The sequence below is a fragment of the Phoca vitulina genome, unplaced genomic scaffold, assembly GCF_004348235.1.
Source record: "Phoca vitulina isolate PV1807 unplaced genomic scaffold, GSC_HSeal_1.0 scaffold14, whole genome shotgun sequence".
NCBI lineage: Eukaryota > Metazoa > Chordata > Mammalia > Carnivora > Phocidae > Phoca > Phoca vitulina.
In genome coordinates this window covers 2060082-2078485 of record NW_022589717.1, presented here as the reverse complement: position 1 = coordinate 2078485, position 18404 = coordinate 2060082, and the positions used below count along the sequence as shown (strand labels likewise).

The following is an 18404-nucleotide window of genomic DNA, read 5'->3' as shown; positions in this document are numbered from 1 at the left end:
ATGAAATAGCAAAATTGGGCAATGATCAATGACTGCTAATATTACAAAAAGAGAGAACCCACACATTGTGTCTTGTGATGAATGTACACAAGACTACCTATGACGTATTTTTGCTAAAAAAATTGAACCTCTATTTGAAAGCCTCTAGATTTAACTACTGATTTCTGGAAATACAGATCACAGAGAAACACACTAAATGACATTATGGAAATGTAAGCAGCAAAACTGAGATTGTGGAAGACTCCACTAAGAACCTAGCTTTTTCCAGGAACTAATTAGAAGGAAAAAAAGTGAGAGAAAATCTATAGATTAACAGATATTTAACACACAAATTCCAACATATGGATGTTGATTTTGATCTTGATTCCAACAATCTATACAACACTTAACAGATATTGGGAGAATTACTATTAATTTTTAAGGTGTGCTAACTGGATTGTGGCTATACACATGTGTGTGTGTGTCTGTGTGTGTATTAAAGAGTTCTCATGTTTCGCGGATGTGTCTCAAAGTATTTTCAGATGAGAGAAACCGAGAAACAGACTAAACTAAAGAGAACAAACTGATGGTTACCAGAGGGAAGTGGGTGGGGGAATGGGTGAAACAGGAGATGGGGATTAAGGAGTGCACTTGCTGTGATGAGCACTAGGTGATACAGGGAAGTGGTGAATCACTATAGTGTACACCTGAAACTAGTATTACATTGTATGTTAACTAACTGGAATTTAATAAAAAATAAAACTAAAAAAAAATAACTTGTCTGGCGTTTGTTCTAACATAATCCAGCATGGGGAGATATATACGAAATAAAGATTGCTATGTTTTAATAATTATTGAAGCTGAGTGATGGGTACATGAGGATTCATTTACTATTCTATTTTTGTATGTTTGGAAATTTCCATAATAAGTAAACAAAAAACATGCTGTGGAACGGTGTCTTAATATATGTCACTTTCCTACACAAAATCCTTCAAGGGTTCCCTTCTGATGACCCAAATGAGAACATCTGCTAGACTCAACCCTCAACTTTCCCATCCAGTGTTCTATACTCTAGTTTCAAACACTGTAACATTTCCCATCTAATCTTTGCTTTATTATTTCCAACTGGAATACATCCCCTCTCTCATTTCAGCCTTCTCAATTTTTATCTATCCTTTAATGTTTATCTCAGATAACAGAACCTGAGACTAAAAGAGGACTTAAATTTAGATGTAACTAATTTAATGGCTTTTGAACAATTTTATAAGTTGAAGTTTAGAAGTCTGAATTTTGAAGTTTGCTTTTCTTCAAGCAAAATATCTTCTACAACCGTAAAACATAAAAGAGGCAATAAGCATTGCTGTTTTTGATGTAGGGCAGTCTAGAGTCCTTTCTATCAAGTTTCTATCTCTGAACAAAGAATGACAACCACTAGTATCAATTTCAATCTTCCAAAGATACTTTTAGAATAGACAAAACAAAACAAAAAACTTATATTGACCTCATCAGAGATTATAAAGACCCAAGCTAAGAGGAACAAAGTTTGAGACCAATAATGTTTAATTAATCTGTGATTGAAACTAAGGAATAGGTTTGAAGAGGCTGAAGTATGGAACAAACTCAACATTTCACTGAAGATATATAGCCTAATTCAAGTATAACTAAACTTTCTCTTTTGATCTAATCACTGTATAAACAAATGTAAGTGTAAAGCTAAATAATTTTTGTTGATTATCAGAAATCCCTACTTATCTAAATTATAAATATTAAATCACATTTGGATGGATCTTACACAACACTTGAAAATGGTCAATCTTATTTAAAGCATTTATGATGACCTTTAATCAGAAGATCACGGTTAACATTTTTCTGCATGTATACGTGCAGTTTGCATTCATAAACTTCTTGGACATGAGAAATGGTGTTCTAGTTGTTGCTTTTCACTATCACACAAGCATGGTTACTGGCAAATATTAGGCACTCAAATGTTTGTTGAATTAATCAACAAATGAGCAAAAACTATTATTTGTATTCCTGGATTCTAATTTTTAATTTAAAAAGAAACAACCTGAATGAGATACCCAGAAACAATGTTGAGTATATTTGCTAAATAGATAGCTTCAAAGTAAAAACTTAAAAGAAATTTTCTTTTAAACTACAAAAAGGGCAGTGGCTTTATAATGCCTGTAAAAATAAAGGCAAAATGGCTGCATAATGACTCAGGTAATAATTTTTCCAAAAGGCCACAAAAAATTCCCCAATGTTTTAATGTAAATTATTACTGTCAGCAATCTCTGGACACTGCTGTTGCAAGACTTTGGTTTTGAAAGCTGCAAACCACCAAAATTTTTAAAATATATTTACTAGTCAAAGACACCAAAAAATAAAAGATTTTTAATATGACAATGGATTGCCTAAATCACATACTAAATTGCTCTATACAGGGAGATTTCACAATCCAGGAGCCATAGCCATGTTGCTGCAAGTAGGATTTCAGCAAAGTTTTAGCTTCTTGATAGGATCCAGACATACACTACAGAAAGAAAAAAAATTGAATTATAGGATATAGGCAGAATTTGGCTTATGAAAAGTAAGTAACCCTGATCATGCTTTAGTTTGACATTTTAAAATTTAATGAAAATAGTTTTGAATTCTTATTTTTCTCATTATTTTTGAAACTAAACATTTTTCTTGCCAAAACTCCTTAAAGACAATTTTTTGTTTTTTTGTTTTTACATTTTTTATTAAAATAATCATACTCATTACAGAAAACTTGAAAAGTAGAGAAAATATAAAGAAAATAAAATCTGCCTATAATCCCCAAACAGATAACCATCATTTTGGTTTATTTCATTTTTTTATAAATGAACATATAGATGAACTTCTTAAAAGGCTTTACTGAATGGTTAAGCGACTGCCTTCAGCTCAGGTCATGATCCTGAAATCCTGGGATCAAGTCCCACATCAGGCTCCCTGCTCAGCGGGGGGTCTACTTCTCCCTCTGACCCTCTTCCCTCTCGTGCTGTTTCTCATTCTCTCTCTCAAATAAATAAATAAAATCTTTAAAAACAAATGAAGCTTTACTGAAGTATAATTACATACCATAAATGCACTCATTGCAAGTATACAGTTTAATGATTTTTAGTAAATTTATAAAGGTATGCAACCATCCCACAGTCAAGTTGTAAAACAATTCCATCACCTGCAAAAAAGCTCCACTGTGTCCATCTGCAGTCCAATCTGTATTCCCAGCTCCAGCCAACCAGGAATCTATCTACTTTGTCTTTCGAGTTTTACTTTTTCTAGAAATTTCATAAAACTCGAGGAACACCATATGAACTCTTTTGTGTCAGGCTTCTTTTGGTTAGCATAATGCTTTCAGATTCATTCATGTTGTTTCATGTATTTGTAGTTTGATCTATTTTATTGCTGATTAGTATTCCATCATACGGATTTATGACATTGTTTAAGGATTCACCAACCGATGAACAACTGAATGTTTCCAGTTTTGGGCTATTAAGAATAATGCTGCTGTAAACATTTACGTACAAGTCTTGTGTGGATATAGGTTTTTGTTCCTCCTGGACAGATACCAGTGAAAGTGCTGGGTCACATGGTAACTATATGATTACCTTTGCAAGAGACTGCCAAACTGTTTTCCAAAGAGACTGTACTATTTTACATTCTCATCAGCAGTACAAGTCTCCAGTTTCTCTGCAACATCTAGTATAGTGTTTTGGATTTTAGTGTTTGTGCAGTAGTATGGTCAACACCTAATGCCTGATGAGGCTGAGCATCTTTTATATGTGTATTAGCCATTTGAATATATTCTTTGCTACTTTTAAAAACGGTTGTTTGCCCTCTCAATACTGAGTTGTAAGAGTTCATTATATATTATTACAGCTCCAAGACCTTTATCAGATGTATGATTAGTCAGTTTTTTCTTCCAGTCTATGACTTGGATTTTCATTTTCTTAATGATGACTTTTGAAAAGCAAGTTTTAAATTCTGGAGTCCAAATGATCAATTTTTTTCTTTTACAGATTGTGCTTCCGGCATCACATCTAAGAAACTGTTTCCTAACCTAAGAATACAAATACTTTGACATTTTCTTTGAAGTTTTATAGTTTTAGCTCTCTTGGATATATGATCTATTTTAAGTTTTTTTTGTATGACTCATATGAGTCTAATTTTTTTTTGTCCACAGATATCCAACAGTTCCAGCACCATTTATTAAAAAGACTATTCTTTCTCCCATTAAGTTACCTTGGCACCTTTATACAAAATGAATTGACCATAAGTGTGTGGGTTTAGTTCTGACTTCTGTTCCATTGATTTATAGGTCTATCATTACATCAATACATTGTCTTGACTACTGTGACTTTATGATAAATTTTGAAACTATGTAGGGTAAATCTACCTTTTAAAAAATTGTTTTAGTTCTTTTATGTCCTTTGGATTTACTTGTCAGTTTTGATCAGAATCAGCTCGTCAGTTTCTACACAAAAGCTTGCTGGGATTCTAATGAGTTTGCTTTGAATCCATAGATTAATTTGGAAAGTGACAGCCTAACAATATTTAATTTTCCAACCCATGAAATGGTACATCTCTCCATTTATTTAGGTCTCCATTTATTTAGGTCTTCAATTACTCTCAGCAACGTTTCATCATTTTATTTATATATATATATATATATATTTTTTTTATTTATATATTTATATATTTATATATATATATATATATATATATATACACACACACACACACACAATTTATTTTTCTATATTGTCCTTGTAACGTGTACTAAATTCACATATGATATAGTTGTTTGTTTTTGGTAGAATCCACAGGATATTCTACATACAAGATTACATTATTTAGAAACAAGAATAGTTTTTCTGTTCTTTCCAGTGTCGATGCCTTTTCTTTTTCTTGACTTGAACTTGCTAGGACCTACAGAACAATGTTGAATAGAAATGATGAGAGCAGACATTCTTGTTTTCTTCCCTAATCTTGTGGGGGGCAGGGGCAAGAGTATTCTTTCACCATTAAGCATGATGTCAATGGTAGGTTTTTCATTTGAGGAAATTTACTTCTCTTTCTCATTCAGTATTTTTAATCATGAATAGCTGTTGGATTTTGTAAAATACATTTTGTACATCTTTTGAGGTAATTATGTGGGTTTTGAACTTGAATCTAGTCATATAATGGTAATACATTCAATAATTTTTCTGATGTTAAATCAACCTTGCATTCCTGAAACAAACCTCCTTTGTCATGGTGTATAATCCTTTTCATGGGTTGCTGGATTTATTTTGCCAGTATCTTAAGAATTTTGCATGTATACTCCTGAGAGATAACGGTTCGTAGTCTTCATTTTTTGTGATGTTTTAATCCTGTTTTGGTATCAGGGTTATAGTGACCTCATAAAAGTTGGCAGTAAACTTTTTAAAAACTTCCATTTTATGGAAGAGTTTTTTTGTAGGATTTGTATTTTTTTGCATATATGTTTGCTAGAATTCACCAGTAAAGCTATATCTGCACTCTGCTTTCCTTTAGGAAAACAATTTTTTTTTTTTAGTTTTGATTTTAATTCCACTTAACATACAGTGTTATATTAGTTTCAGGTATACAATATAGCAATTCAACAATTCCATATATCACTTGGTGCTCATCAAAACAAGGGCAATCCTTATTCCTCATCATCTATTTAACCCATACCCTCCACCCCCTCTGGTAACCACCAGTTTGTTCTCTATAATTAAGAGTCTGTTTCTTGGTTTGTCTCTCCTTTAGGAAAAGAATTTTAATTAATAATTCAACTACTTTAGTTCAGTTTGGATATTCTCTTTATTTTTTTTTATGCTACCATGCAACAAAACTTTTATTAACATTTTGAACAGCTACTGAGAAAACCAGTGATTCAGCTATTACTGAAACTGGTAATTTCTAAACTTAAATTGGGGCAAATGGCTATAGTGCAGAGCAATGCCATCATTGGGCACTATGAATTCAAGACTGAAGAATTAACAGCCACCCCTCAGACGGAGAACCAGGTGGAGAGTTGACGCTTTCTGGATGTCATGTTTTATAATTTAGATCTTTCTAGGAATGTGTTCATTTAACTTGTCTAATTTTTTGACAAAAGCTTGTTCATATTGGGTGCCTGGGTGGCTCAGTCAGTTAGCATCTGCCATTGGCTCAGGTCATGATCCCAGGGTCCTGGGATGGAGCCCCGCATTGGGCTCCCTGCTCTGCAGGAAGCCTGCTTCTCCCTCTCCCACTACCCCTGCTTGTGTTCCCTCTCTGTCTCTCGCTCTCAAATAAATAAAATCTTTAAAAAAAAGTTGTTTATAATATTCCAATTATTTTAGCTCTTTGGGGTCTATAGTGATGACCCTTCTTTCATTCCAAATTTTGATCACTTGTATGTTATCTCTATTTTATGTTAGTCTAAAGGATTATCAATGATTTTTTTTCAACGAATCAACTTTTGATTTCATTGATTTTTCTCTTTTCTAGTTCACTGATTTCTATACTTTATATTACTCTCTCTCTCCTTTTGTTTTAATTTGCTCTTCTTCTAACATCTCAAGGTGGAAGCTCAAATAACTGATTTTACATTTCTCTTCCTAATGTAAGTGATTAAAGCTGTAAATTTCTAACCACTCCACCAATTTCAATATGTTGTATTTTCATTCTGTTGAAGATATTTTTTAATTTGCTTATAATTTCTTGACTCACAGGTTATTCAGAAGTTAAGTTGTTTAATTCTCAAATGGCTAACTTCGCAGATCTCATTCCACTGTGGATTTCTAATTTAATTCCATAGTGGTTAAGAACATGCTTTGTCTGATTTTAATCCTTTTAAACTTATTAAGACTTGTTTTATTGCCAGTAACGGAGAATGCTTCATATGTACTTGAAAATAATGTATATTCTATTATGTAGTGTTTTATATAGGCCAGTTCGGTTGGCACTGATATTTAAGCCTTCTATATTCTCACTTATTTTCTGTGTAGCTGTATTATCAACTGCTGAAACAAGACTATTAAAACCTCCTACTGTAGTTGTAGAATTATGCATTTCACCTTTCAATTCTGTCAGTTTTGGCTTGTGTATTTTGGGGTTCTGTTACTAACACATGAGACTATTATATAACTATTTGTTATATGTTTCAATGTATTAGCCTTTTTATCACTCTAAAACGTTGCTCTGTCTTGTAATATTTCTCATTTTAACGTATGTTTGATGTTAATACAAACACTTCAGCTCTCTTTATTGATACTGTTTGCATGATATGTTTTTTCATCATTTTACTTTCAACTTGTGTTTTTTAATTTCATGTTTCCAGCAGACAGCATTTACAGCTGGATCTTGCCTTTTTTTTTTTTACCCTATCTGATGAGCTCTGCCTTTTCTCTGGAGCATTTAGTCTAACAGAATCTAATGTGATTATTGATATAGTGGATTCACGTCTGCCATTTCACTGTTTTCCAAGTCCCATGTCTTTTATATCTCTGCTTCCTCTTTATTGCCTTCTAGGCTTTTTAAAAATGAATTTTAATACACCATTTTAATTCGTGTGTTGATATTTTGCATGCAGTTTTCCAGTTATTTTCTTCATGATTACTTTAGGAATTACAACATGCCTCTATATCTTACATTCTACTTCAGATTCATACTGACTTAATCTGGTAAAATACAGTACCTTTGTTCCAATACTGACTGATTTCTTTCTCTGTCCTTGTTACACTATTGCTGTTTACATTGCATCTACCTTTGTTACAAAATCAATAATATACTGTTAAGATTGTTTTAAAGAATTTCCATTTTTTAAAGAAAATAAGAGGAAATACACACACATACACACACCCTTATATATTTACCCCCATGATTACCATTTTCAGTATTCTTTATTCCTTCCTGTAGATTTATATGTCAGCTGGTGTAATTTCTTCCAGGCTTCAAGGTTCCTTTGGAATTACTTTTAGAGAAGTTCTGCTAACAAATTTTCTTTTTTTCTGCCTGCGGATTTTTTTATTTTGCTTTTAAGAATTACCTTGCTATAAAATTCCTGGTTGCCGGGTTTTTCTTTCAGCACTTTAAACATATTTTTCTCAAATTTTTATTTAAATTTTAGTTAATATATCATGTAATATCGGTTTCAGGAGAATTTATTGATTCATCACTTACTTATAACACCCAGTGCTCAACACAAGTGTCCTCCTTAATACCCCTCACCTCTCATCCAGCAATCCTCAGTTTGTTCTCTGCAGTTAAGAGTCTTTTATGGTTTGCTTCCCTCTTTTTTCCCTTCCCTTATGTTCATCTGTTCTGTTTCTTAAATTCCACACGAGTGAAATTATATTTCTTTCTCTTATTTTGCTTAGCATAATACAATCTAGCTCCATTCCCGTTGTTGTAAATGGCAAGATTTTCATTTTTGATGGCTGAATAATATTCCATTATATATATTATATATATATAAATATGATATATCTACACACACCATATTCTTTATTCATTTATCAGTCAATGGGCATTTGGGCTCTTTCCATAATTTGGCTATTGTTGATAATGCTGCTATAAATATCAGGGTGCATGTGCCCCTTTGAATCAGTATTTTTGATCCTTTGGGTAAATATCTGGTAGTGCAATTGCTGGGTCATAGGGTAGCTCTATTTTCAACTTTTTGAGGAACCTCCGTACTGTTTTCCGAGTGGCTACACCAGCTTACATTCCCACCAACAGTGTAAAGAGGGTTCCCCTTTCTCCACAGCCTCACCAGTATCTGCTATTTCCTGTGTTGTTACTTTTAGCCATTCTGACAGGTCTGAGGTGGTATCGCATTGTGGTTTTGATTTCCCTGATGATGAGAGATGTTGAACATCTTTTCATGTATGTCTTCTTTGGAAAAGTGTCTATTCCTGTCTTCTTGACTGGATTTTTTGGGGGGCGGGTGCCGAGTTTGATAAGTTCTTCATGTATTTTGGATACTAACCCTTTATCTGATATGTCATTTGCAAATATCTTCTCCCATTCTGTAAGCTGCCTTTTAATTGATTGTTTCCTTCACTGTGCAGCTTTTTATCTTGATGAAGTCCTGATAGTTCATTTTTGCTTTTGTTTCCCTTGCCTCTGGACATATGTCTAGCAGGAAGTTGGAATGGCCAACGTCAAAGAGGTCGCTGCCTGTGTTCTCCTCTAGGATTTTGATGGTTTCCTGTCTCAAATTTAATCTTTCATCCATTTTGAATTTATTTTTGTGTATGGTGTAAAAAGTGCTCCAGTATTCCCAACACCATTTGTTCAAGAGACTTTTTTCCTTTGGATACTCTTTCCCGTTTTGTTGAAGATTAGTTGACCATTTATTTCTGGGTTTTCTATTCTGTTCCATTGATCTATGTATCTGTTTTTGTGCCAGTGCCATACTGTCTTGATGACTACAGCTTTGTAATATAGCTTGAAGTCTGGAATTGTGATGCCTCCAGCTACTTCTTTTTCAAGATTGCTTTGGCTATCTGGGTTCTTTTGTGGTTCCACACAAACCTTAGGATTGTTCCAACTCTGTGAACTGGTGGTATTTTGATAGGGATTGCATTAAATGTGTAGATCACTTTGGATAATATAGACATTTTAACAATATTTGTTCTTCCCATCCATAAGCACATCATTTCACTGCATGCTTTTCTAACAGGTTTGTTAAGATATAATTCTTATATCATAAAATTCCTCCTTTTAAAGTGTACAATAAATGGCTTCTAGTATTTTCACAAAGTTGCACAACCATTACCAGTAATTCCAGAAATTTTTCATCACTGCAAAAATGATTCCTAGATCCGTAGCAGTCAATCCTCATTCTCTCCTTCCCCCAGCCCCTGGAAACCACTAATCTACTGTCTCTATGAATTTGCCTATTCTGGACATTTCATATAAATGAAATCATATTACCTGTTGCCTTTTGTGTCTGGCTTCTTTCACTTAACATAATGTTTTCAAGGTTGATCCATGTTGTAGAATGTATCATTACTTCATTCTCTTTTATGGATGACTAAAGAGATATGCCACATTTTGTTTATCCATTCATCAGCTGGTGAACATTTGGGTTGTTTCCACCTTTTGTGTATCATGAATATGGCTGCTACAAACATTTGTGTACAATTTTGGTGTGAATATATGTTTCCAATTTTCTTAATGCATATATCTAGGAGTGGAATTCCTGGGTTACATGCTAACTCCATATTTAACTTTTTTTAAAGTTTATTTTTTAGTAATCTCTACACCCCCAATGTGGGGTTCGAACTCACAACCCCAAGATCAAGAATCACATGTTCTTCCAACTGAGCCAGCCAGGCACCTCTCTATATTTAACTTGTTGAGGAACTGTTAAATTGTTTCCCAAAGAAGCTGCATCATTTTACATTCCTACCAGCAATGTGTGATGGTTCGGATTTCTTTACATCCTTGACAACACTTAATATCTTTTTTTACTATTGATATATCCTAGTATGTGTAAAGTAGTAAATCACTATGGTTTTTTATTTGTATTTCCCTAATGATTAACGATGTCGGACATCTTTTCATATTCTTCTTGGCCATTTGTTTATTTTCTTTATAGAAATATCTATTCAAATTCTTTGGTCATTTTAAAAACTGGGTCATGTATCTTTCTATTATTGAGTTGCAACAGTTTTTATATGTTCTGGATACAGGTCCCTTATCAGATGTGTGATTTGCAAATATTTCCTCCTTGTATGTAACTTGCCTTTTCATTTTCTTAATTTTTGAAATGCAAAAGTTGTTATTGTAATAAAGTCTAAAATACTAATTTTTTCTCTTATGGATTGTATTTTTGGTATCAGATCTAAGAAACGTTTCTCTAACTTAAGAATACACATATTTTCTTCTATGTTTTCTCCTGAGAGTTTTTAGTTTTAATTCTTATATAGGTCTATCATCCATTTTGAGTTAATTTTTGTACATGGCATGAGGTAAAAGTCCTAGTTCATTCTTTTCCATGTGGATATCAAGTTGTCCCAAGACTACTTGTTAAAAAACTTTTTTTTTTCCACTTAAGTATCTTGGTACTCTTGTTAAAAACCAATTGTCCATAAATGTTAGGATTTCTTTACTATCAATTATATCCTATTGAGCTAAATGTTTATCCTTATGCCAGTTTTACCGTGTCTTGATTACTCTGGTTCTGTGGTAAGCTTTGAAATCAGAAGTGTGAATTGTCCAACTATATTCTTCTTATTCAAGACTGTTCTGGCTATTTTAGGTTGGCCTCCATTGTTGCTAAAGAGAAATCAACCTTTAGATGTACTGCTCTATGATTAGTAACATTTCTTTCCTTCACTGTTTTCAAGATTTTCTCTTTGTCTTGGTCTTAAGCAGTTTCAATAGGACATATGTAGGTATGGATCTTTTTAAGTAATATATTTTTTTAAATTCCATTATGATTAATATACAGTGTTGTATTAGTTTTGGTATGCAATATAATGATTCAATAATCAATACATTACTCAGTGCTCATCACAGCAAATGTGCTCTTAATGCCCTTCACCTATTTCACCCATTCCCCCACCCACCTCTTCTCTGGCAACCACCAGTTTGTACTTTATATTTAAGTTTCTTAAATTCCACATATGAGTGAAATCATATGGTATTTGTCTTTCTCTGGCTAAATGGATGGATCTAGCAGGTATGGATCTTTTCAAAAATTTTTTTCTTGGGAATTTGTGGAGTTTCTTGAATCTGTTAATGTTTTTCATCCAGTTGGGGGATTTTTTCAGTATTACTTCTTATTTTTTTTTCCTGTTTTTCTCTCTCCTTTCCATCTGAGATTCCTAATACACATCTGTTGGTGTGCTTAATATTGTTCCACAAATCTTTGAGGCTCTGCTTATTTTTCTTCAATCTGTTTTCATTCTTTGTCTTTAAAAAATAATTTCTATTGATCTTCAAAGTTCATTGATTTTTATCTGCCATCTCAAATGTGCTGTTGTGCCCATCTAAAGAATTTTTCACTTATTATTGTTTCAATTCTAGAATTATTTTTTTGTAGTTTGTTTCTCTACTGAGATGGCTCTTTTTTTTCATTTTGTTTATTATTGGAGTATAATTAACATAGTGTTCTATTAGTTTCAGGTGTACAATATAATGATTCAACATTTCTATATTCAGTGCTCCTCACAGTAAGTGTGCTCTTAATTTCCTTTATCTATTTCAACCTCCCTCCCCCACCTACCTCCCCTCTGGCAATCACCAATTTGTTCTCTGTGTGTAAAAGTCTGTTTTTTTGTCAGTTTTTTCTCTTTGTTCATTTGCTTTGTTTCTTGAATTCCACAAAGGAGTGAAATCATATGGCATTTGTCTTTCTCTGATTTATTTCATTTAGCATTATACCCTGTAGTCCTATCCAAGTTGTTGCAGATGGCAAGATCTCATTCTCTTTTATGACTGACTAATATTCCATATTTCAATCTTCTTTATCCATTCAGCAATCAATGGACACTTGAATTGCTTCCATATCTTCACTACTGTAAATCATGCTGCAATAAACAGGTGCATAAATCTTTTTGAATTAGTGTTTTTGTTTTCTTCAGGTAAATGTCCAGTAGTGGGATTACTAGGTCATCTGGCAATTCTATTTTTAATTTTTTGAGGAACTTCCATACTGTTTAGTGCAGTGGCTGCACCCATGTGTATTCCCGCCAACTGTGTATGAGGGTTCCTTTTTCTCCACACCCCGATATTTTTTTATGTGATGTTAATCACCATACATTACATCATTAGTTTTTGATGTAGTGTTCCATGATTCATTGTTTGCGTATAACACCCAGTGCTCCATTCAGTACATGCCCTCTTTAATACCCATCACCAGTCTAACCCATCCCCCCACCCCCCTCCCCTCTAGAACCCTCAGTTTGTTTCTCAGAGTCCATAGTCTCTCATGGTTCGTCTCCCCTTCCGATTTGCCCCCCTTCATTTTTCCCTTCCTACTATCTTCTTCTTCTTCTTCTTTTTTTTTTTTTAACATATAATGTATTATTTGTTTCAGAGGTACAGGTCTGTGTTGATACACTGTTATATTTTCCTTTAATTCTCTGAACATATTTATAATAGCTGCTTTGAAGTCTTAGCTATATTTAACATTTGGACCCACTTAGAACCAGTTTCTATTGACTATTACTTTTTCCTGAGTATATGTTTCACCTTCCTGTTTTTTACATCTCCCATCTTTTTTGGTTAAAAATTAAACTTTTTAGACAATATTATAGAAATTCTGGACATGGTTTTATTTTTTCTGAAGTTTTTTAGTTTTTAAATTTAGCTTGCTTAAATTGTGAAATCTGTTTTCTCCGTGGTATGCAGCTGCTATTGTCCCTTCCCAGGTTTTTTATTCTTATTTTTATTTTTTAGCCTGGTCTCCTAATGGTTACCCTATTATCTGCTTAGCTTAATGATAAATAAATGATTTCAGCAGACACTGTTCAAACACCTTAAACCATAAGGCATCTACCTTCTCATCAATTTGTGTGTGTGTGTGGGGGGGGTTGTGTACATAGTCCCTCCACCCTATCCATGGTTTTGCTTTCCCTGGTTCCAATTACCCATTGTCAACCGCAGTCTGGAAGAAGATGATCCTCCTTCTGATATATCAGGAGGTCAACAGTAGCCTCACGCTACGTCACAATGCCTACATCATTCACCTCACTTCATCTCATCAAATAAGCATTTTATCATTTAATATCATCACAAGAAAAAGAAAGGTGAGTATAGTACAAGATATTCTGAGAAAGAGACCATATAACTTTTATTACAATACACTGTTGTAATTGTTCTATTTAAATTATTGTTGTTAATCTCTTGTGCCTAATTTATAAATAAAACTTTATCACAGATATGTATATATAAGAAAACAACAGTATATATAGGATTCAGTATTACCTGTGGTTTCAGGCGTCCGCTGGGGTTCTTGGTAGTATCCCCCATGGATAAGGAGGGACTATTGGATTTAATGTTGCAGCCAGTTCTCTTTTACAGTTTCACTCTTTACTGGGTTCTCTAGGGTCTTCCCTGCACAAGTGTAGGTTCTCATTCAGCCAAGGATATATGGAGAATTTATCTTAGCCCTTCCATGGCTCTTTCATTTTTAAAATCTATCTAAGTAAGTTACTAGTTGGTCCATCACTTGTCCCAACCAGGACTGCAATCTTGGGTCAGCAAAATTATTGATTTTCCCTGTTTGTTTCATACTAGGTTTGGCACTTTTAGGTGACAAAGCTTCAAATTTTTACCCTCTGCCCCAAATCAAGTCCACCCTCAAGCAGCAAATCTACTTCCAGTGACATCCTCACGCTAGTAAAAACTATAGTTCTTGCCACTTAAACTAGCAGAAAGGAGGGAGAAAGAATAGGAACAGTCTTGGGTGAAGGCACCACAAACTCCTGTTGTTCTTACCCAAAGCTCAAGAAGTTTTTCAATAATACATACTTCTGTCTTCAATTTCTAGAGTTGTGAAAGGTGGTTTTCTTGACAATTTTGTCCAGTTTTTATACTTGCTTTTTTATAAATATGATCTGCAACTTCATGCCACCAAAACCAGAAATTGCCTAGATAAGCTTTTATACTTAAAAATGTGTGTGCATACCCACAAATCTGTAGTTAATATAATTGTTTCACAGGTTGGGATTATACAGTCTGAGTATTAAGATACTGTTGAAATTAAGAGACTTTCATACGATACTAGATTACAGACTGAAACTGAATTTAGGTTATCAGAAACAATTTGTATTTAATAACTTGATGTCTTGGGTATGTCATACTATGATAACATGGTTTATGTCAGACTATACCAAATGAAAAAAAGCAGATTAAAAAATACATTCAGTATGATAATATTTTAAAATATATGCATACTCAAATATACATATATATGCAAGACACATGATGAGAAAATGAAATAACACGCTTACAGGTTTAAAAGTATCATAATTTGAATAGTAGGATTACAAGTACTATTTTTCCTCTGTATTTAAAAAAAATTGCCAAATTCTCTATATATGCATTATGTTTGTAATACTAAAAAAAATAAATATTTTTAAAGAGAGAAAAAGGCTATATATATATATATATATATATATATATATATACACACCACCTACTTAATCAGGCCCAAGTCACATGCTGAAATTAAAGCAGTTTCACAACTTTAAAACAGGAAAATTTATATGGATATCTTAATGTATTATTTTAGAATACTTCTAAAGTTAACACGGTTAATATATACAGAATAAATTTTATTACCATTTTGTTTTTCTGGGTATGAAAGCAGGTTTTGATCAAATATCGTCAAAATAAGTGCCACCATACTAAGGTGGCTACTTTAAGTGGCAGCACTCATTTACATATTCAATTTCTGCCATTTTCATTTAAAAATTAATTCTACCAGTACATGGCAATACCTTATATTCAATAACTATTTCAAGCAACTTCTCTTATGTCTCATTATCATAAAATTACATTTTTGTTGTCTTAAATTTTATTTCTATGATCAATTTCATTCCTTTAAGGACTTACCTTTGCTGCATGGTATGTACTAGCTTCAAGTAAATCTTCTTTCTTAGCTTCTTTGGCAAGCAGGTTAAATCGACTTAACATTGCAGCTTTACAAAGCCGGCTTGCCATTGACACACCACTTTTAAATGGGGAACTAAAGTAGAAAAGAATGAAACATCCACTAATCATTATTCAAGGATTTATGTTGACAATTGTAGAGATTAAAGTCAACATAGAATCTATAAATACTTTTCTCAATCATATACAATGAAGATAGTGAAAGATTTTTACACAAAAATTGTTCTGAATATTTACTTTCTGAAGCTAATTAACTTACAGCTTAAATTATTACAGTGTTGCATTAAAAATTAAAGAAGATGGATACTGGAACATTTTATCGTTTGAAGCAAAATTAATCTATGTTGATACAAATTAAAACAGTGGTTGTACCAGAACTGACTGGAAAAAGGCACAGAAATACCTTCTGGAATGATGAAAATGTCCTGCATTTTAATGGGGTGATGGTTATACAGGTGTATACATATATCAAAAGGCATGAAACTATATAGTACATTTCACTGCATGTAAATTTTAACTCACTAAAAAAAATATATATACACCCCTCCTCATGACCTTCCTATAATCTATGTATATGTATGTGCATGCATATATTTTTGTTTCTAATAAAAGTGGGTCCATAGACCATGAAATTTTTTGCTGTAACTCTCTTCATTGTATCTTATTAGTTGTTCTTGTATTTACAAAAATTGCCCAAATCCTTCATTTCTCCCTGTCTCCATACTCTTTATAATGTGACTTTTCACATTCTCCTCTCAGTAACTGTGGTTGATTTCCCCTCCCCCTGAATTTGGGCTAGTTTTGTGACTTATTTTGGTGAATGAATAGAGGATGTGTCAGTTCTGAGCCTGGGCCTCATAGGTTTGTGTTCATTCTCTAGGGAATCATTCCTCTACCAAATGAGCCAGCTGGGACTAGTCTACAAGAGGGTGAGACAACACATGGACCAGAGCCTTGTCATCCCTCTAAGACCAGACAGGTTGAATTTCAGTTAACCTAGAGTTAACCCCAGATGAATGACGGAGCCCAACAAAATCCAGCTCAGTTGACCCTAAAAACTTGTGAGCAGTAATAAATGGTTATTTTAAGTCACTAAGTTTTGAGGTCGTTTTATATACAGAAATAGTTAACATATGCTCCTGTGTATGAAACCTATTGATATCTTTATTAATATTTTCACCATGATACCTTTTGTTGTCGTTTTCCCAATGATTCTCCTGGGCTTTTCAGGTATAATATGATACCATATGCAAAGAATAGTAATTTTACCTCCTCCAGTATTTTATAATCTCTCATTTCTTTCTCTTGTCCAAATGCTTTAAGTAAAATATTAACAGCAAGAGTAAACAACTGTGTCTTGTTCTGGATGTTATCATCAATCACGATGATACTTCTGACTAATAAACACACATTCTATCCTTAACAAAAATATCAAACTATTGCTTTTTTATTATCTTTATCTAGAATAGCTGAAGAGATGTATTATATGCCTTCTTAGGATTTAGAGAGATGAACATGTGGTATCCCTAGATCATTTAATGACTATTTTAATAAGAATTTCTAATCTGGTATTTCTATTATGTTATTACTATCCTCACTCCTACAAAAAATACCAATTGATATTGTTGTATAAAATATGTATTTTTTTAATGTACTGTTACATTCTGCTTAATACTTTATTTAGCTATTTTGTCTGGAAAAAAAGAAAGTTTCATCTGTAACTTCTGTGGAAGGAGGCAGCAATCTTCTATCAGATTTAATAGCAGTGATACACCTGCTCCATAAAAGGATTTTAATGTTTTCCATCTTCTTAGATAGCACTGGAAAGTTCTGCTATTTAAAGGTTTAAAAATTCCTCTGAACCACCTCAGAATGGTGCTTGCTTTGAGAATAGTTAGGGCACCTTCCTGATAACTTTCTTATGAAAATAACTGTTTAGGTTTTTCCCTCTTCTGTACCAGTTATAGAAATAATTTTTCCTAGAAATGTATGCATTTCACAAGGATTTAAAAAATATTTACATGGTTGAGCAAGTAAGTTACGATTCTTTTAATCTTCTATTTCTGTTAATTACTCCCTTTTTATTAAATATGAGATTAGCTAGTGACATTTTCCCACAGAATCAGATTTTTATTACTTCTTTTTGTTATTTAGCTCTTTAAATTACATTTCTAGTTTTTCTGATTTCTTCATTCTGCTTAATTTATTTCCATTATCTCTTGATATAAGCATCTGAACTACTGGCTTTTCCATTCAGCTTTGCTTTAGCTGTATATCCTACGAGTTCTGATATGTAATGCTTTCAATATCCTTGTTTTCTAAATATTCTGCAGTTTCATTTTATATTTCCTCTTTGAGCCAAAAGTTAGAGGACTTTTTTCCCCAATGAAAGAAATTCCTAGTATACTGATTTTGTTATTTAGAGATTTACTGTATCACAATCAGAAAATACTGTCTACATCACTTCTAACTTTAATTTAAATTCAAGTTAGTTAACATATACTGTATTATTAGTTTCAGGGTAGAGTTTAGTGATTCCTCAGTTGCATATAACACCCAGTGCTCATTACATCAAGTGCCTGCCTTAATGCCCATCACGCAGTTTCCCCATCCCCCACCCACCTCCCCTCCAGCCACCCTCAGTTTGTTTCCTACAGTTAAGAGTCTCTTACGGTTTGCCTGTTTTTATCTTATTTTTCCTTCTCTTCCTCTATGCTCTCTGTTTTGTTCCTTAAATTCCACATGAGTGAAATCATATGGTATTCATCTTTCTCTGATTT

The 18404-nt window shown here is 33.1% G+C and overlaps 1 protein-coding gene across 2 annotated transcripts in view; it reads right to left on the bottom strand.

Annotated features, from left to right (window-relative positions):
* Positions 1–2398: 2398 nt before the first annotated feature.
* ADAD1 (adenosine deaminase domain containing 1) overlaps positions 2399–18404 on the bottom strand; it is a 53792-nt gene continuing 37786 nt past the window's right edge. For both annotated transcript variants that reach the window (XM_032412740.1, XM_032412741.1), the window contains exons 10-11: positions 15568–15700; positions 2399–2512 (exon numbers count right to left, since the gene is read on the bottom strand). In XM_032412740.1, the coding sequence (XP_032268631.1) occupies positions 2399–2512; positions 15568–15700 (247 nt within the window). The remainder of the gene's footprint in view (positions 2513–15567; positions 15701–18404) is intronic.